The sequence below is a fragment of the Hoplias malabaricus genome, chromosome 3, assembly GCF_029633855.1.
Source record: "Hoplias malabaricus isolate fHopMal1 chromosome 3, fHopMal1.hap1, whole genome shotgun sequence".
NCBI lineage: Eukaryota > Metazoa > Chordata > Actinopteri > Characiformes > Erythrinidae > Hoplias > Hoplias malabaricus.
In genome coordinates this window covers 13,866,007-13,887,248 of record NC_089802.1, presented here as the reverse complement: position 1 = coordinate 13,887,248, position 21,242 = coordinate 13,866,007, and the positions used below count along the sequence as shown (strand labels likewise).

The 21,242-nt window shown below is 37.8% G+C and overlaps 1 protein-coding gene across 4 annotated transcripts in view; it reads left to right on the top strand.

The window, feature by feature from the left end:
* cyth1b (cytohesin 1b) overlaps positions 1-21,242 on the top strand; it is a 67,556-nt gene that overhangs the window by 32,020 nt on the left and 14,294 nt on the right. For 2 of the 4 annotated variants that reach the window (XM_066664229.1, XM_066664227.1), the window contains exon 2: positions 19,923-20,005. In XM_066664229.1, coding sequence (XP_066520326.1) covers positions 19,923-20,005 — 83 coding nt within the window. Of the gene's footprint in view, positions 1-8,478; positions 8,638-13,924; positions 14,070-19,922; positions 20,006-21,242 lie in introns of those variants that run through there. The other 2 variants (XM_066664228.1, XM_066664231.1) reach the window with 2 other exon arrangements.

The following is a 21,242-nucleotide window of genomic DNA, read 5'->3' as shown; positions in this document are numbered from 1 at the left end:
TCTGTATTTAAGGCATGGACACTGTGAATGCTTTGGGTTATTATCTCAACAAAGCTGGTAGGTCTCCATTTCTCAGATGGAAGAGTCACCAGAGCTATTCAATAGCAGCACTTTCTCAGCTGTTTCCTTCCACTTATGGGTCATGTGGGTGTATACGGAGCACTGGGGTTAATGCAGAGACTTTATAATGGATCAAAATAGCCACTACTCTTGCTGTAATAGCTACTATTTCAGTGAAAACAGCAAACCAGTGAATACTTTCACAAAAGCCTCTACACTGTCTTAGATCCAGAAGGACATTGCATGTTTCAAAACGTATTTGAAAAAGTCCTTCTCCATACAAATGGATCTAGAGCAGTTTATGTCCTATTATCATTTTATAAGAAGGCCCTTGGTGTGTTGGTTCACCAGTCTTTTAATAGAATGTAATGAATTAGTCAGACGTGGATGTCCATTAAATTTATCATAAGCACAAGTTAATAAACACTTTCTTTAAACACACTCTTTCACTTTGACATAGTTAAAGATTTTGTGCTGTGAAATGCTGGTCTACACAGTCAGGCCTAATCTTTCTGTCAGAATAAATGCATAAATGCAGCAATCAAGAGGTTTGAGTCTCCTTTAAACAATAATTTATTCCAGAAGAGAATAGAGAGAGTAGTGAGGAAACTGAGTACATTTAAAAGATGAAGAAGCAGTGCATTGTCATGCAATATAATGGGTTCTCTATGTGTGGTACCTGTAACGAAACAAATAGAGTAAACTACTTAATAGCATTCTCAATAAGTTACCTTCATTAAAAACATGCATCTCTTTAGTTTACTACATAATGTGAACACATTTGAGTAGCTATCCTTCACATCGTGTAAAAAATTCATGAATTTACCCAAAATGCTCCAAAATTACTTGGAATTAAATCTTTTACATTCACTTCCAATGAAAGTTAAGAACCTTCTCCTTTAAAGCAATAATTCTGGGAGATAGATGTTTTTAATTGGACAGCGATAGTATAATACAATAGTCTCCTAGTGATGGTGGCACTTTATAGACACAGCTTGTAGAACTGTGAGGAGCCAAGACTTTTGTACAGACATGTCGCTGTTTAATACACACATAAGCCAAAAGGAATGACAGATTTTGCATGATATAGGCTTTGAAATGTTAAAGTTAAAGATAGTCACTCAAATTGGAAGTACTTTAGTAAAGTACAGATACAGAACATACACTTAGTACCATGACAAATTTTTTCGTTACGGTCCACCACTGATATTGTTGTGTCTGATTGAAAAAACTGTTCTGAAAATGGCAGTTTAATGGAAATGGTTATATAGTAACATTAGGAAAATGGCAAAAGGAATCGTGAGAGGCAGCCATTACCTCTGCCTCAGTAATGAGAACCCAAGCACTGACAACACTCCCCTTCTCCAACAAAATAACATACATCTTTCTCCTAAAGAAAAGATGCATGAATTTAATTTATAAATAAATGTAAACCATGCAATGTATATTTTCATTTGTGTTGGAGTGATTATCTGAAGCTTATTGGGAAAACTGCCTCTCTTTTGTCCATCTCACATCTCACAGTGCCTCACCTGCCTCACTGCATGTCACTGGTACTAGGGCTAGAGCTGGGCCAAAAATGCAAGTAGAGCCTAGTAGAGTATGTATCATGCAGTTTACAACAAGTGCAGCTTAAAGTAGCTGAATTCACAAATTATAATGTGTGTCTACAGGATATGCTGAGTATATCTGAACAGAGATACAAGCTAGCGTAATTACACTATAGTTAACAAAGCCTCTGTCCCTTGAGTGATTCCTACTGTAGCAGTTTTAATCATTACCTTTTCCAGCTCTTTGCAATTTTCAGTCACCTCACATCCTCAAATGCTCCATTTAGATATTTGAATGGATCTGGGTCTTGATCAAATATGGTCAGTTCAACTGTGTCCTTCTGCAGCTTGAAGGCACAGGGATAGTTCCAAGGGTCACTTGTTTATCTTTTTTGAAGTCTGGCTCAGGGTGCATGGAATGTGTACATTGTTCAAGTCAACCTAAAGGAGGAAAACACTTTTAGCATGAAAACAATCAACATTGTTTTAGAACACAGGATGTGGCTGCAGTAGTGCAGAGAACTGTGGTTGCACTGTGAGCGACGTTGGATGGGATGTTATTTTATTGATATTGATCACTCAGTCGGCAGGTAAACAACATTTATCTACTTGTCTATAATACTCTCATATACTTATTATATGACCCAAAGTTTGAGGTCACGTATCTTACCATATTCACATTTCATCTGAAATTAAGGTAGTTAATAGCGAGTTTGTCCTCCTTTACTGAAGTAACAGGTTCTACTCTTTGGGAAAGAAAGTCACATGACATTAGATATTTTTGTTATAATTTGATGGCATTAAGCCATAGGGAAATTTGTCAGGTCAAGTGCTGATACTGGATGGTCCTATGGAGATATTCTGGCAGTATACACTGTGGTGTGGATTTAACAAAAATGATTAGGTATGATGTTTATTCATAGTAGGCTCTTGGAATGCCCCCAGCCCCTCAAATTCCCTGGTTCATCTCCAATAATAACAGAGAGTGGATGTGTAAATGAAGACCGGGTTGCAGCACCATAACAAGGACAGAAATGAGGTGGGTATAAAAGAGTGCTATGACTCCTGCAGTCCTGACAGGGAACAGGGTGACATTGATATTTAAATATATTCAGATAGCACTGCTGGTGCTTCTGATTAAGGCCCACATCTGTTTTACCGCCCAGAACTGAAACAGAAAACTCAGTGTTTCGAGCTTGGCTTAGCCTGTCCACACACAAGGAGTGACAAACACGCTCATGCACACACACACACACACACACACACACACACACACACAGAGAGAGAGAGGAATAAGGAGAGCTGTGTATGTTTTGCAAGGCTTCCAGGATTTCCAAAGTCTAGTATCTTCCAGTAGTGGTCTGGGTGGGGGTTGTTCATTAGAGGATTTCCATACTGTGTGTGGCCTAGCTTACTGTCACTACAAACATAAAAATTAATTTGATACTATTCTTATTTTCTGAAGGTATCCTTGTGGTATATCTTGAAAATACACAAGAATACAAGTTAAAATACAGAGCAATATCCTGAATATAATGATGTACAAAGGGCAATCTGATATATCTTCCTTAAAGGCTTAATAATATATAAGCTTTAATTATATTTTAATTTACATACTCCACTATACATACTGTATATATTCAGTTCACTTTTGTCTAATTTGTTGCAGTGTACAAACATTAATAAGCACAGGCCCTGCAGGAGTGTTGAAGCGTTTATGGGAGTGTGGGAGTGACTTTAAGAAAGTCCCTACCTCCCTCTTCAGCCACTTCAAGGGTCTCCTCCAGAAAGTCACTCAGATGTGCATTAATTATTAATGGCTTGCCTTAATTATGACAGATCCATTATTAATGCTGTAGCTCTGAAGTAAACTTCTGAAGTTTGAAGTGACACTGCCTTCTACACACTCAGTACCTGAGGCCCTCACTACCTGATAAATGGAGCAGTTGCTGGAGAGAGGAATTTGGGCTGGTAACAGTTATTAAGGTGATAAAATTACTTGGAAAATTTGAGGTCAGTGAAAATGAGACAGAACAAGCTCTAATGTTCCCAGGTGGTCAGTTATTGGGTTATTTTGATCTTTGCTCAATAAATTTGGCCAAATTTCTCTGGTTGAATAGTGTTGTTTATTGTCCTGTTGTTTGTAAATCCATATCTGGCCGCCTGGGCCTGATTGGAGGATTGTGTTTTTACTTCGAGGCTTATATTGATGAGACTGAAGTGGGGGGAACATTAGTGTTTCTATTATAGATTAATGTGCTGAAGTTGAGTCTTTCAGTACTCTCTGAGGTGACCTCAGTGTTTGTGAGGGGTTTAAGAAGATACAGGACTATGAATAGATTTTCTCTTCTCCCTGCTCCATGTCATGCCTATTAAAGGATGTGCTGTACCTTACTGTGCTCTGGGAGCACTGAAGCCTTAGTTTGTATTTAACAATATTTTCATATTTTTTATTAACTCCAAATTTAGTTAATAAGCGAAGACATGTTTGTTGTCAGAATTTGCTTCTTTATATTTGACCTGGAGCTAATTTGTAATACCTCACATAATGTTGTGCAAATGCTTGGGTACACTTAAATCATTCATTAATTATCTGTAACTTATCCAGTTCAGGGTCGCAGTGGGTTCAGAGCCTACCCAGCATCATGGGGTGCAAGGCAGGAACACCCCCCTGGAGGGGGCACCAGTGCTTCACAGTGCAGCATAAACACATTCACTCCCACCTATGGACAGTTATACAGTCGTCAATCCACCTACCAACGTGTGTTTTTGGACTGTGGGAGGAAACCCACGCGGAAACAGGGAGAACACACCAAACTACTCACAGACAGTCACCCGGAGCGGGACTTGAACCCACAACCTCCAGGTTCCTGGGAGATGTGTGACTGCGACACTACCTGCTGCACCACCGTGCCGCCATCAACTTAAATCATTAGACAGTTATTTTAAATGCACTGGAGCATAGTTACAACTCTTAAATATTGAATTTAGTCTGTACCTGGTGTATGTTTATGAAGTTTCAGTAGTAGACTGAGAATATCTGGGCTGAATGAAAGAACTTTTGGGCTAAATGTGGCTGTGAGTATAAATAAAAGAGTGTGTGTTTAATAAACTAAGTGTGAAATTTCTAAAACTATCCAGTGCTTTGAGAAAGTAGAACTCCAAATAAAGGAGCAACCACAAACGGACCATTAGGATTTAGATATACCATAAGATAGCATGGCTGAAAACGTCAGAGGAACTTGCAGATGTCATTTGGGCAGACAACACATTACATTTTGTTTTGCTTGAATTATTGTTTGTCCTCCAAAAACTTGGGCATACTTACTTGTACAGTATATAATCCTCATTTCAAAACACCCTTCACTTCAACGTCTATACAGTCCTTACACAAAGCTGTTTTATATTAATTGTTTTAAGATACCACAAAAACCAATACACGTACCTATTCACGCTGATGCTATAAAGTGTATTTTATCCCATCCTGACTGACAGCATAAAGAGTGTTCTGAAAATTCTCATGGAAATATGGATTAGGAAAGGTTCTGGTACATAATCCCTAAAATAACCTTAGAGAAAAATGAACACAGAGCTGTGAGAATGATTTAGGACTCTTCTGACAGTAGTATCTTTGACAGATAAAACCTGTGAACATGGGAACTCTTTTGCATTGTTCACACAAAGTGGGTGACCGGTGGGAGTGAGTTTATTGGAGATAAATATCATCCATAAACTCATTTTATTTGTATGTGGGGCAGTAAATTGCTTCCTAAACTATAACACTGGTCCAATAATCTGTCCTGTTTTTTCTCCCTTATATAAATTCTGTGAAATTGACTTCTCTTAGAGAATGCCTTGTGTAATTAAGGAACATGAAAATACAAAGCCTTTTCTAAAGTGCTGACCACATTCAGATTGAATTTTCTTTCACTGATATAATCCCATCCAATGTTTTATCTGATTTCAATTGAAGAGTATTGTCAACAGATTCTTATAAACAGCAGAACAATAGGGTTTGATTAGACAGAACCCGTTTTCTGTAATTGTAACATTGAGAAGGTATTGAAATGATGATACATTTGTGGGGAACATAAGTAAGCTGTTTTTGGTATTTATTTTGGTGACAGTTTCAGACAGAGGATAATTTAGAGCTCTAGCCAGCGCCATGGTAACAATTCTGATATACCCCAACCATCTCTGTAGGAGCCTGTAGCTATTTAGTTTTGTTAGTTGCTTTTGTTTATTATTCATTATATCTCTGTGTGTATGTTTGTGTATATGCACATGCATTGTGTATGTCTGTGTATTGGGGATGTTTCTGATAACTGTATGTTTCATAATGGCCTCATTATCACACACCATGTGTGCATGTTTGTGTGGGGGTGTATGTGTGTGTGTGTGTGTGTGTGTATGCGTGTGTGCTGGGGTGGCGGGGGTACACGTGGGTGGGAGTGTACATGTAATTGTGTATTGGTCAAACACACAAACTCTGTCCACCTCAATTAAAATTCTAGTATAAGCAAAGAACTCAGAAGCACTTATCGCCATGACAACTAGCTCTAACTCTTACAGTAGGGGAAAAAAACACAGTTTCTGTTCTCTGATTATTAGCCTGCTCTCATTACTTCTGGCATTTAGACGTATTTAACTCTTTGCTATCATCCTTAGAATAATGTAATTTGGCAGATAATCAAAGAAATTTAAAAAATGAGTGTAAATATATAATATTGAGTTTGTCCACTGGAGGTCAGTGCAAACCAATGTTCCATTGTATTCACTCCATAGACAATATGTTATAGTTTATTGTTTGAGTATGTCTGTAATGCTTCTGTGGACATAGTAAGTGAGGACATCAAATGGATATGAAAGTATTCAGAGACCCAGAGATGTTAAACAAACCAAATCCTCTATGTTAAATTCGTTAAAATATTAGCTCCACTTTATCTTAATACAATTTTATACACTCTCCAGGAGGAGTTGCCTGAGATGCTTCTCCCTCAATTCTGGACATAAATTAATTAAAATGGACTGTTTTAAATGATTAAACAAATGTGTTTTAAAATGACTGTTACAATAGACAGATTTTTTGAGTTTGTAAATTCTGTGCTGCTAATGTTGTCCCCGATTTGTTCTAAAGGATCCCACAGATGTGATTAAGTAACAGAGTATTTGTTCTAGATGTGCTGTTTTAAATTATTTAAAGAATAATCAGCTATTTGTCATGTTCTAGCTCCAAAAGCCACACAACTTAAGAACACAAAAAGAAAACAAGAGCCCATTTCTAGCAGGAGCTGAAGGGCATGCTTTTTATCCTCCATTATATCCTGAGGGTAGGAACCTTCTCTCAGTCTTTACTAGTGGCCTCTTGTGGAAAGTTCTGTCATGAAAGCAGTCTTTTATTTGTGTTCAGTTCCAACTCAAACCAATAATTTCTGGTCACGAGTCTTTCTTTTAAATTCTGGACTGTTTATTTTCCAGCTGTTCCTATACTGTGATTACATCATGGCACTGATCCACATAAACCTATTTGTGGATTTATTTGGTATATATGCAAGTCAACAGAAAGATTGTTTTAACCATGTCACTACCAAAGAAGCTGTAGATTTACTGTATTGAAATGCTAGGACTTATTCCTTAAATACATTTATGTATTTGTATATGATTTTATACATACCAAAATAAATTATATGTTTTACTAATATCTTCAGCATTTATTTTGTAAATAAAACAAAAGTCACAAAAGACAAGCTTTTGTGAATTAACCTAATTTCAGCAGTAATGCATTCTGCGTTATAAATGATCTTATGAACAGCAAGCATCTATTGGTCCATTGGCTTAAAAAGATTGATACCCTACTGAATAGGCGACTGCTGGTCCACCATGGGACTGTTCAGATTACTGCCCTCTGGACAACATCTTAGTAGTTTTTAATCTGCTTAAACACATTTTAAACTCACAAGACTTTTATTCAGGGCGGCACGGTGGCGCAGCAGGTAGTGTCACACAGCTCCAGGGGCCTGGAGGTTGTGGGTTCAATTCCCGCTCCGGGTGACTGTCTGTGAGGAGTTGGTGTGTTCTCCCTGTGTCTGCGTGGGTTTCCTCCGGGTGCTCCGGTTTCCTCCCACAGTCCAAAAACACACGTTGCAGGTGGATTGGTGACTCGAAAGTGTCCGTGTCTGTGTTGCCCTGTGAAGGACTGGGGTCCCCTCCAGGGTGTATTCCTGCCTTGCGCCCGATGATTCCAGGTAGGCTCTGGACCCCCCGCGACCCTAAATTGGATAAGCGGTTACAGATAATAGATGGACTTTTATTCAGGAAAATAAACTAATACAAATATTACCAACAGCTATGAGAGATACAATAATGAGTAAGCCTCATATAAAATAATTATGTTAACACTGTACTTGATGAAAATGATTTAATAATCTAATTTATGAATAATAACAAGAAAAAAAATGAATGAAGGAAAAATTAGTAGATTGACTGTGAATGGAAAAGTGTCAAAAATGACATGTCTAAAACTCCCAGAGAAGTCTGTACAAAACATCAACAAAAGACTAACAACATTGCCCTACTGTGATCCACCTCTTGCTATATATATATATAACAACAGACTGTATTTATATAAAACAACAGAATTTGGTTACACTGACCTGAAATCTATTTCTATGGCACTTAGCGCGCATGCGCCTGAAGGAGAGGCGCTCATTTAAATACAATTTGTGATTGGCTGTTCCAAACGAGCTCAGAGTAAAGCCTCTCCCCCTCTTGCTCAGCAGGACACGGCATGGCAGCAGCAGCAGCAGCAGCAGCATATCAGACACTTGACTGTAGTTACTGAAAGTGTTTTAAAGTGTTATTGTGAAAACGTTTTCTTGAGTTTAGGGCGAATACACTGAGTTGACAGTGTAGAGAGTAAACTCAGGGACTCAAAGTTTGAAGAGCTTTTTCAACATCCTCATTACACGCCTGCTCGGATATTGGTCAGAGCTGTCTACAATGGTGCTGAAATCAGAAGATGGAGTCGGTGAGTGACTGCATGGAGTCGAGACTAGTTTTTGGGTTCTAATAATGTCCGTTCCTCGTAAAAAGAACAGCAGATCGTAGGACATCTCGGGCACCAGAATGTAACCACTGCACTATTTAAGGTGGACAGAAAAAATCGAACAATAAGAAGCCAACCGTTGCTACATTTCTGCTGATATTTTTTTTTCAGTTGTATTCTGTTCAATGATCTGCTTTTCGATGCTATTATTTACGAGATTCTTAGAGTTTTTAGAGTTTATTTATTATTACCCGCTTAATCTAAGGTCCGTCGAAAAGCAACAGGTCCCATGTTTCCTTTCTTTCGAATGCAAATGAACACGAGCAGACTCCAGCCGCCCGTGTGCCACTGTGGTCACCAATGAATGTGTAATTGTTTCTGCCTGACAGTTGTCATTAATCATAAAGTACATAAAAGCTCAGCTTCGATTTAAACTTCAATAAACGCCCACACACGTCGCGGTCAGTTCACTGTTTACACACTACAGAGGGTTAGCGAGCTAAGCTTGTTGATGTGACTTAGTCAGCAGACTAACCTTCGAGTGACCTCTGCCAGAGAACGCGAGTCCTGTGGGTCTTATTACACCCTCCCAGTGCTTTCATTGCTTTTGAAGTTAGTCATATGAAAGACGTAGAAGCCCATACCAGTCACCAGCCTACAGCCAAACATGGGAAGTCCAGCTTGGTACCATCAAGTTTTGTTCACTGTTTAAGTGTTGGACATGGATGTCTTCCAGTGTGAGTGATGGGATCAGGATGGTTTAAACATAGCCTCTGGGTTGTTTTGGCCTGATAACCCCATATGTAGAGGGTTAATGGGCTACACACATTTATTCTCTGTGTACTCACCAAGAACCGCCTGTTCAAGTGGGTCCAAAATATGTTAATTTGTCAGATAAAGGGTTTATTCTCCCCGATTCTAGTTTGTCGACTTTTTGATCCCTCTAAATAATTACTTACATTTGAAAATTGTTAAATAAATTAGCTTTTTATCTTAAAATGATGATTTTGCCAACATTTTCTCTGGTATTTACTGACATTGAGAAAAGTAATTCTTTTGAAATACTAAGAATAAATTTGTACATAAAGCATTTATTGTTTGATATTTTACAATCCTTTTACTCAACTAACTGACTTTTATTTTGTTTTACATGTCTGTGTTTTGCTGACCTGGATTAGACTGAATACAGTTTAGGAATGTGTTGCTTACTCCAGTGTTTAGATAGATGATTCTCTCTCAGTTGAAATCATTCACACTATCCAAAAAAATTGCTGCTGGTTTCTTTCTCTGACTTTTCCACTCCCATCCCCCTTTCTGATTGTGGCTTAGGGTTTGGGACAGAGCCTTTTCAGTGTAATATCACACAAACAGGATGTTCTCTTCTAAAACTGTCAACAATAAAGCTATTGATTTTCAGGGCAAAGTCCTTTGTGTTTTTGATTAAAAGCGCAAACCCAGCAGAAGGTTTCAAAAGGTTTTTTGTTTACATGTATGATCATTTCAGATCATTAGACTTACGCAGCTCTTAGTGATTCATTCAGCTTACTTATTATGCACTGAAACTGATTAAAGGTGGTGGAATGGTGGTGCAAAAGGTAGTGTTGCAGTTACTCAGCTCAAGGGTGCTGGGGTTGGGGGTTTGAGCCCCTAGTGTCTGGGTAGGTTTCCTCCACCACCAGACCAAAAATGTTGGTAAGTGGATTGGCCATGCAAAAGTGTCCATGGGTGTGAGTTTGAGAGTGTACTTGTGAGTTTGTGATGCTCTGTAATGGGTGCCCTGTCCAGGGTGTGTCCTGCCATCACCAAGTGATTCCTGACAGGCTCCCAGAAACCGGACCCACCTTGGCTCTTAAGTGGACAAACTGTTACAGACAATGAATGAATGAATGAATGATTGAATGATTAAAGATGTATTAGTTATATTTCAACATACATGACCCCTAACAGCTGAGTTAGTGAACTAAACAAACACAAAAAATGCACTCTGGTCCAGACTGCAGATTTCTAAAAAGGTTTTCTTCAGCTCAGTGTGCACTTTAACTGCTGTCATTTCTAAAATAGTTGATCTTTTTTATTGTGTTTTTTCAGTGTGTCACAGTTTTTTTGTTCTAAAAAAAAATAAACTTGATGTGCCTTTGAATCTTTTAAATCTCTAATAATGTAATTATAGTTCACTTGATCTCTTATTTCCTTTTTGTTTGAGAACATTATTCTAGCTGAAATGGAAAAAAAAATATGAAGGTTCTGTGCATTTTTGTTTTGTAAAATATGAACTCAGCATGTGTGCCAGGGACAGAATGAGAAGCCTAGACAATAATAATTTAAAGGGGATCTCTACGATTGTGGGGAAGCTGTTCTCTCTGATTTGTTTAAATTCAGAAGCTCTGTCTTTTAAGGTGGAATTGTATAATTACTGGTGTTAGCATGTGGCTGACGTTTAAGTTGTCTGCAAGTTTTTATTCCATGTTGGAATTACCACTAAAAATAATTTGTAACTTTAGTTTTGTAGCATTTTTGGTACTGCAGATAGCGGTCTTCCAACTTTGGAGACGATCCACCTTAAGATCCACCTTCATCTAAAAAAATTTCAGATACCATTATTCTGTCACGAGCAGAGGGAGAGAAAGGCCAACATACAGGAATGGGAAAGATTTATTTATTTATTTTTTTAATTGTTTTTGTTTACCCATTTACTGACACCAGGGTCTCATAAACCCATTAAATTGGCTTTGAGCACACAAATATGCTAGCAAATGATGAGGAAACATACTCAGAATTTTATAAAAAGTGTTTGAGCTCACCCTGCAGTGCCATTTTGAGTGTTTCTGTTTTCAGGGTTTGGGTTCAAACATGTATTTTAACTTAATTTATCTGGATCAGAAAATACAAATTGTATGTCCCTGTGAACTGTAGTCATAATACTGTGAGATATAAATAATACAAAAATTATAGCTTTCTGTTGTCTGCCTTATACTCTGCAAAAATATCAGAATAACACTAAGCTCATAATAACACTATGAACAGTACGGTTTCAGAGGTTTAAGGTTATGTAGTTTCATTACAGTTCCCACTTTATTGATGGTGGTACCGGTTATGACACTTTATTTAAAAATGTGATATTTTACAACCCCTGAATTAATTTTAAGCCTTTTCTGACTGCTCTATTTCTTTTCATTTTGTCATTATTTCTACATTCCACTGTTGTATGCCAGAAAAAGCCCTCTTCCCTAATTTCCGCCCTCCACCCAGCGTAGTTTTATCACAAGCGTGTGGAAAGGCAGATGTTAAGGAAAAGGTGGAGGAGACCAATCCTCTTTTCCTCCAGTCCCTCCTTACCCTGGAAATCCAGGTCAGTCAGGACTTACTGGGTGGCACCCTGAAACAAGCTCTTTAAATTCTATAAAGCCACAGTTCACTTCATTTGGGCCTTTTATAGCCATTTTCAGAAACCACTAATGTGCTGTTTTTTAAACCTAAAACTGATATTCAGTGTTTGAAAAAAGATGGGTTGGTTTTTATACACAAAAAGCAAATATCCAAATATGTCCAGTAGAAAACTTTTAAATATTTTATGTGCTTATGCAGCATATTCTCCAGTAGCCACTAGCTGATGTTAATGAGGACCCAATATTGTCATTGGTGCTAAGCAAAATAGCAACACATTGTGAAGCAGTATATAAATGAAAATGATTTTTTGATAAAAGGCATTCTCTTAGCCCCACTGGCCATACACTAGCACTTTGCAGATATCTAACATGGGGAGTGCGTGATGATGCAGCGGCTTGGCGCTCTCTCTCTCCCCTATTTTTATTTAACTCTTTTATTTTTCTTCCTGACATTTTCTTTTAATTAGCAAAGCAGCAGCATTTATCAAATATGGCACAGCAGGTAGTGTCGCTGTCACACAGCTCCAGGGACCTGGAGGTTGTGGTTTCAAGTCCTGCTCTGGGTGACTGTCTGTGAGGAGTTTGGTGTGTTCTCCCCGTGTCAGCATGGGTTTCCTCTGGGTGCTCTGGTTTCCTCCCACTTTCCAAACACTCACACTTAAGACCATCAGAATCGCAGAAACGGCATTGGGGAAAGCAAGCTGGACTCCAAGCAAGGTTACTGAAAGTTGAAGTTTCACTTCAGCAGCACTGCCATGTCTGTTCCACCCAAGTCATACCTGCTCTTTGGTGGTCATGTGGAGGTCCTGACCATTAGAAAAACAGGGTGAAAGGGGGCAGACAAAGTTTTCAGAGCAACAGATGGACTACAGTCTAATTGTAGAACAAAGTAATCCTCTGGACAGTGGAGGTAGAACAAGGTGGTCACAGTGTTAGGGTTGATGAGTGTAACTGCACACAGCCTCACAAACTCCACACTATTACATATGTGTTATAGATATTGAATGTAAATAAGGGAAAAAAGAAAAGAACCATTCTACACTTAATGATTTTTACAGCAGGGCATAGTACATGAACAAGAAGTATGAGTAAGTTTCCATGCACAGAGAGAAGGTAGAGGAGGGTATGTGAGTCTGAACACAAGTATGTTAATGAAAGAGTGGCATATTGTTCTGTTTTGATTTGATTTGAAAAAAGAACAGACAAACACAGACATAAAACAAAGGATTAGCCTTTATATAATCTCTTTTAACCACCATGTTTCACTGATGTTTAGTCTGTTCCTCGTTCACCATTTTGTTATTGTTACAGGTAATAAACAGTGGGGAAATACAAGCTTAATGAAAAGGAACAAATGACTGCAAATTTTTTTTTTTTAAATTAAACAAGCTTACGATTTAAGTTACAGTTTACAAGAATTGAGTAAATTTGAACAAGAGATGTTTTGCTCTTGTTCAGATGTTGAGCATTCAGTATGAGCTGGAATGGGGGAAAAGCAATGCTCTCAATTTTCTTTACTAGTTGAATTCTTATTATACTGAATACATTATTTAATTGAATACTTGCCCTGCTTTGGTAAATATTCTGTTTGGTAGTTGGGTGCATTGGATTGAACAGATATATATATATATTGCACATGCGTTTATTGTTCCATACAAAGATTCAACACGGGTGAGTATTTTAAGGGTATAGAGTGGCCACAAGGCGGCGATAACGTGTGGTGTACTGTTAAAGCTGGGAGGAGACTAAAGGAGGGTTTATGCTGATGGAGTGGGGTTAGGTTGGTTGGTCTCAGAAAGAGAAATTTAGAGCAGCGCTAGTGGTTTGCTGCACTCCTCTCCAGTTTTTTCTTCACCATCATCCTGCTCTTTCTGGGACTCAACTCCTATGGCATTGTCTTATCAATGAGCTCCTGATCACTGGGGATTACTGGAAGTCACTGGGATCTCTAACTGTTGCCAGTGGGATGCTCAGACACATTCTTTAATTTAACCGGGTAACTGGACCTAAGGTTATCATACAACTGAAGTAAGTGTTCACAGCAGTCTTCACACTTACCCTGTACTACTCTTTGTTGGCTGGACTATCTTGAGAAGAAACTTTTGATTAAGATTTATTGAAGCAGGTTTTATCTAGATACATATGCATAGGCTTAGGCTTTCTCCATTGTCACTGCAGTCTTGTGTTTGATGATTCATTAGTAAAGTCGTGTTAAACTAGGTTCTTTATTTATGCATTGCTGAGACTGTTTGTGTATGTTCAGTGTTACTCAGTCGCTCTGTGGTGATTCAAGGCTACTGTCCGTTTTCCTTTCTCTTATCAGTAAATGTGCAGGGACACTGTCCCTTTTGAGCAGAGAATGGCAGCTTATCTGAATCCATATGATTTTATATACATAGTTAACCTAGTATCAACTTTAGCTATAACACATTTGAGCATCTCAGGATAATTATTGCTGGAGTTTCAATAAACATGTTTTTATTCTTTATGACCATATTCATATGTATACTTTGTCATCTAGAACCACTGCAGCTGTTTAGAATCCTTAAAATTAGATCTCGAAATAGCAATATTTATATGATTTTATAGGAGCACCCATTACTTACTTAATGTTTTTCTCTCTGTAGTTGGTTCAGTAACCACAGCAGACTAAGGCTGACTGAGTGATATTATGCAGTAACTGCATTTGTTTGTGTTTATGACAGTGCATAAACAGTCAGTCAGTTGTTTGCTGCTACATTCATCACTACTTCATAATACACTTTCACATTTAGAGCTTAAAGAAATTAAACCTATTTTCTGCTTAAAATTAACAAATCATATTTTCTTAAGTTGCAGGTGCAGTGTATGTAAATGTTTTAAATTTTTCCAAAATATCCTGTTATATCACGTGTGTTGATATTTGTGTATGGTGACAGTACGCATAGAGCAGTAATGGCGTGCATCTTAAAAGGGCTTAAATATAATGGCAGTCATGATATCTAGGTATTTGACATTGAGGTTATGTCAAATTTATATATATATATATAATGTGGCAAAAAAATACTTGTAAGCAAATAAAACAGTAGATGAACTTGATGCAGTCAAATATCCTACTGTCATTCCTGCTTAACTAAACTGTTCCTCAGTTTATGCCATATCCTGTTTAGATTGTGCTTTGTTGCATGAAATGTTCATGCTTAACATTTGCTTTTCCAGGCCTGGCTGCTGTAACCTGACAGAAGATGAAATGCAATATGTTGCACTGTCACAGGTTAGACACCAACTGTAATGACAGACCAAAACAAATGCAGTGATCCATCTCTGTTCGGTGCCATTACACCATGACTTCACCAGTCCTTTCATGACTGCCAGGTGCAGTGGATGAATTAGACTTTTTTTTGGTCCTGTTTCAGTATAAAATTGTAAATACAACGGTATCAGACTGGTTTAGTGTTCCCTACATATGGTTTTACTAGTTTTGTTTATTCAGCTGTATGCAATTAAATGCATATTGTCTTTGCCCTTTTTGGTGAATACATTAGAATTTCTAAGAAAACATCTGCTAATAATCCCAGATTTCAAGAGGAAAGAAGCAGATAGTAAGATGATCCCAACTTCTCTTTAGCTATCATTTCTCCATAACCCCTACCATAGTGTGATAATTGCCTGGAAATTGTCATGTCTTCTAAAAAAAAACTTTATAGAAATTAAATAGTTTTCTCCTGTAAATCGTAATGATAGAAATTGTTGTGTGTGTGATGTTAGTAGAGTTATTATGAGAATTTGCTCAAGTTAGTGCATGAACAGAGAATGCTAGAGTGTGTGATAATTAACTAAGTGGGGAATGGGGTTCCCCAGGGCTTGTCTTTTCCTGGCCTAAATTCGAAGGTTAACAAGGTTGTGCAATACACTTGGGATCTGAGAAAATCTCAAATTCCTTCCGGTGTCACAACTTAAATGAGATGTCTCGGAATCTCCCTGTGGTAGTGTACAATTCACATTTCCTGCAGTGCCACATGAAAGTGCAGCTGTCTCAAGTTGACTATCCACCATGCCACTTCTTTTAGGAATAAAGGCTCACATGGTTTCTTACAAATGCTTCTACTTTGTCTGAGAAAATGAATCTAACATGTATTGACAACTAATAGAGTATTCTTGCTTTAACATCAAGAAAGAAATTCTCATTTCACTCAACAAAAAAATATGATTAACATCGGAATAAATGTACCAATCCAATTTCTCTGGAATGCATATCACATACAAAGGATAGGAATACACTGCCTTCTTCTTTAACACAGCCTTAATACAAATATTAGTTAATAAAAAACAAGTACATTGTTGGTCACTGGTGCATGTTGGTGTTATACGAATACAAATGTAAATAATGGCATTTGTAATGGTTATTGTTACAGTAAGCAGCAGAATGGACTAGCAGGCCAGATAGATGTGGGTACATATCCAGAGCATGAATTACACCTGTGCAGCAGAGACACTGATACTGCATTCAGGAAGAGACTGGATGTCGTTGTGGAGTGGTGGGGCATGCTGGGTTACCATCACAATACTGGCTTAAAATTGTGAGGATAATGGCATGAAGTTTTATATAATATTATGAATCCAATATCATTCTTCATCCTCGGTTACTGTACATGATATGATTTTGGGGGACAGTCATGGCCTTGAGGTTAGAAAAACAAGCTTGAGGCCAGAGGGTCATTGGTACAATTCCCAGGACAACTGAAGTGCCGTTGAGTAAGGCACCTAATCCCCCAAACTGCTCCCAGGGTGCTGGAGTAGTTGGCTGCCCTCTGCTCCAGCTGTGTGTTTTTATTGCCCCTAGTGTGTGTAAAGAATTGCTTACAGTTGTGTGTGTTTGTGTGTTCACTGACACAGATGGGTTAAATGGCGATAGAAATTTCCCTAAAGGGTTAAATGAAGATGATTCTATTTTTCCTTTTCTGTGTAATTTATTATTTTTGTTTCTGATTTTAGCTTAGTGTTACGAAGAGTAGAGTAGTTCTGCTGTGTGTTTGAAATGATAGAATGTAAAAACAGAATGTTTACATGTTTTAAATGTTTTAAATTGCTGCATCATCACTGGTGATTGCTCGTCATACTCTATTTTTAGTCAAATATTGGTTTGGGTTCTGTAAGGACTCAAAACATCTGCTCTTGAGAGGGTAATTGCGTTGTCTCTCTTTAGAAGTTAAGACTAAACAGTGTTTCCCAAATAAACACATCTTAAATGGAACAGCAGTAGGCTGTGTCATTATAACCAGTATTTTTTTCTGGGTTATGATAAGACGCCCAGGCTCTTTAATGTATGTTCTGGTGGTTGCTGTATTGATTATCTCTGCTGCCCAGATTCTGTTCCCTATAGCAGAGCTGTTGATAAGTGCAGCTACAATTTTTCCATTGGTGTGGACAGGTCATGTCTGGGGCAATTTTAGTACATATCAGGCGTTCAGTACATTTAATACATGTTCCATCTAGATCTGAGCAGCTATTACTGCATTTCTTCAGTGTACATGAGTGCTGCTGAAACATCAGATGCAGGGTTTGGTGTAGGTGTGAGTGATGGGGGGGTGGGGCAGTTTGGGAGTTGACTAGTCATTCCTCGCCACATCCTGCCTGTCAAGCATCAAGGGGGGTAGTATGCAAGCAGAGTGTTACCATGGTGACCAAAAGGAACTCTGAGAAATTTGCTTCAGTGGTAAAGTGGTGTTTGCTTAGAGGAGTGAGGTTGTGCTGACTTGGAATTCATGACTTGATGACCATGGTTTGTCCACACAGTTGTTATGGACAGGCGTAATCCTGAGATAACCCTTCATTTTTGTGTTGGATGTAAATGAGATAAATAATTATTGTAGCCCTAGCCCACCAGTCCATTTCTGTATGAAGGTTTCATAAAGGATCAGGCTACTGATTTGGAGCTATGGGTGTTAGTCAAGGTTGTTAATGATATGACTGAGAAGCATGGGGAGAGTATGATATAACTAAAAGGAGCTTCACTTTTAGCAGCTGGATTCTTGACAGACGTGGAAGCAACATGACTGCTGAACCTGTACTTACATATTGTATTTTAATTTTAGTAAATCAGTTCAAAATGTAAAACTCATAGATGCATTACAAACAGAGATCTATTTCAAGCGTGTATTTTAATTTTGATGATTATGGCGTACAGTCTAAACCCCATAGAGAAACTTTGGGGTATTGTCAAAGTGGAAGGTGAGAGACACCAGACCCAATAAAGCAGACGAGCTGAAAGCCACTATCAAAGCAACCTGGGCTTCCATAACACCTCAGCAGTGCCACAGACTGATTGCCTCCATGAGGCGAAGCACTGATGCAGTAATTCATACAAAAGGAGCCCCTCCCAAGTATTGAGTGCATATACTGTACATACTTTCAGTAGGCCAACATTCCTGTATTAAAAATCATTTTTAAATTTGTCTATTCAGATTTTCTGAGATAATGAATTTTGGGTTTTAATTGGCTGTAAGCCATAATCATCTACATTAATAAACACTTGAAATGTATCACTCTGTTTGTAATTAACCTATATAATGAGTTACTTTTTGAATTGAATTACTGAAATAAATTAACTTTTTTTGATGATATTCTAATTTATTGAGATGCACCTGTGTGTGTGTGTGTGTGTGTGTGTATAAGGAAAATATTTTATTTTGTATTAGCTTTCTTTGGCTGAAAAGAGAGATGCTGGACACCAGCCCAGGTGCGGCTGGGCATTACTTTATTGCCCTTTAGTAAAGCACTTAAATGAAATTGCTGCTGCTTAAAATGAAGCCTAATAGATCTAGTGTCCTTGTAAAATTTACAGTGAGTATAGGTCTTATATCAAGGCTGTACACAGCAGATCAGAACTGCTGACCATTGTAGTTGGCTAAGATAGAGGCCTGCCCTATATAAGGCAAATGCTTTTATTTATTTTTATTTTGCTTTAAAATATGTTGATAATCATAATCAATGGTGCAGGAATTACTTGGGGCAGTTCAGGTGTATGTACCATGGTATGGCCTAAGTTGTCAATATTTATTATATTGACAACTCATTTATTTTCTATATATATATATATATATATGTGTGTGTGTGTATATTATTATTTTTTTCTCCCAGAACATGAAAAATAGACTGTCTATGCAGTATCCTCTTAATCAAAGGCCTATCCTCTGACTCCACTGTTTCTCCTAGCTATTGATTGGCAGAGAAAGACGATGCTAAGTGTATGTGGGGTTTACAGGACCTGCTGTGCCTCAGGCATATTAAATCTCTCATTCTGTCTCCTTTTTATATCTTTCTCAATTTCACCCACTTCAATATCAGCCCTTTTTCTGTTAACTCTCTGCCTGCCTTGTCTATTAAATTAATTATTGGGAGGGGAGTAGCAGGATTGTGTTCACTCCATTAAAAGTCTACTGCAAACCGAATGGATGGGGAGAGATGGTCTACCATGTTTGTCTACATGTAAATATATTGTCCCAGCTGAAAATTATATATTTGTAAAGGGTATGTTTTTAGGAGAATGGGGGGAATAATAGCGACATTCATTGATACCTATAGATCATACTCAATTGTAGTAATGGTTCATCCTAAAATAATAGCAGCTAGTAGCTATTGTTTTGTTTTGTTTTTTTCTTTTTCTAAATGGTGATTGAAACGGAAAGGTTTCTGATAAGACTGCTTTGGTATGCTCCAATGTATTCTGAACTGCAGAGCTAACAAAGCTGGATGTGAGATGTCACAATGAACGTGTGTTTCACTATACACACTTGTCTTGTGTTTAACTGCAGTCTGTTCAAGTATTGACCCACTAGAATGCATAGCCTAAAGAAAGCTCTGTCTGACACATGCTCATGATTCTCCCTTCCCTTCTCCCAGTGCCGGATGACCTGACCCCAGAAGAGAAGCAGGAGTTGGAGAACATTCGGCGGCGTAAACAGGAGCTGCTTGAGGATATCCAGGTGAGGGTTCTCTGCCTGTTTTAAAATAGCTTCTGCACCGGAATGGTTTTAATACATTTTGCAAGGGTGCTTGGGTAAGAGAAAGTACACCCTAAGGATCATGCATTAAATTAAATAATTTTTGTTATATAAATACTTTGGTGTCTGGTTTTATTTTTAATGCACACCTGTCTATGCTCTGATATGCCTGTGCAGTGCCTCATGGTAATTTGTAGTGGCATCCCCTTTATTGTGGTATGGGTAAAATTCTAATCGCATTATTTGACATTTTATCTTATAACTTGCATACAATCTTTTTTTTTTTCTTGGGTTTGAATTTAAATCACTGAGCAGATCTGAGTTTATGTTTATTTACCCATAACCCCATCCGGTTTAATTATTTTTTTTGGTGGGTTGTGGGTGGCTGAGAGCATGTTTAACACATGAAAAGTAATTTTGGTGTTTGGGTGGAGATTTGGTTGGGGATTTTGAGATTAGGGAGGTGGTGTTTTGCTTTCATTTCATTTGTCAAATGTTTGTTTTGTTCTGAGTAACTAATTCTCTGTGTAATTAATTACTCTACTGGAGTATGAAGTGCTCTCATAAACTTGCTTGCACAAGAAAAGTAAGGCATGAGTGTGGAACATTTCCAGTGATGTGTGCACTTCATTGAGGGAAGGGTTGGGTACATTGGAGCAGATGGTTTTGCAAATTCAATTATACTGATTGTATTATGCATTTGGAATTATTGATCCCCTTCATGCTTAAACCATTTGACCATTTCTTTAAATTACTTAATCAATTAAGTAAACACTAACAGAATTTTGGTTGCATACCTTTTGACTAGCTGTTCACCGTTTGGAGTCCCTTTGGAGTAATTCATCATTTCCTTAATCACCAGAATAACGGCAGGTCAATCTTCTGTTACACGCTAAATGCAGGAGTGTCATCTTTTCACTTACTCTTTCCAGCCTGCGTAATTCTGGAACTTTTCAGATGGCATCAATAAACAGTATGTTTAGTGCATGGTTTATTATAGATAAACAAAAAACAAAGGAAAACTTCAGGCAGTATTGTCTTCTAGCTCTATATATTTTCTTTTATTGCTGTTTTTTTTATCAGATTCTCACACACATTTTGCATGATTCATTCCTGGACAGATTAAAGAAGTATTGAACAATCACAATTATATCTTTTGGTATAGAGGCTGTCTTTACAACAACATTAGGAAACAGCACATACCACTTGAGGAATTCTC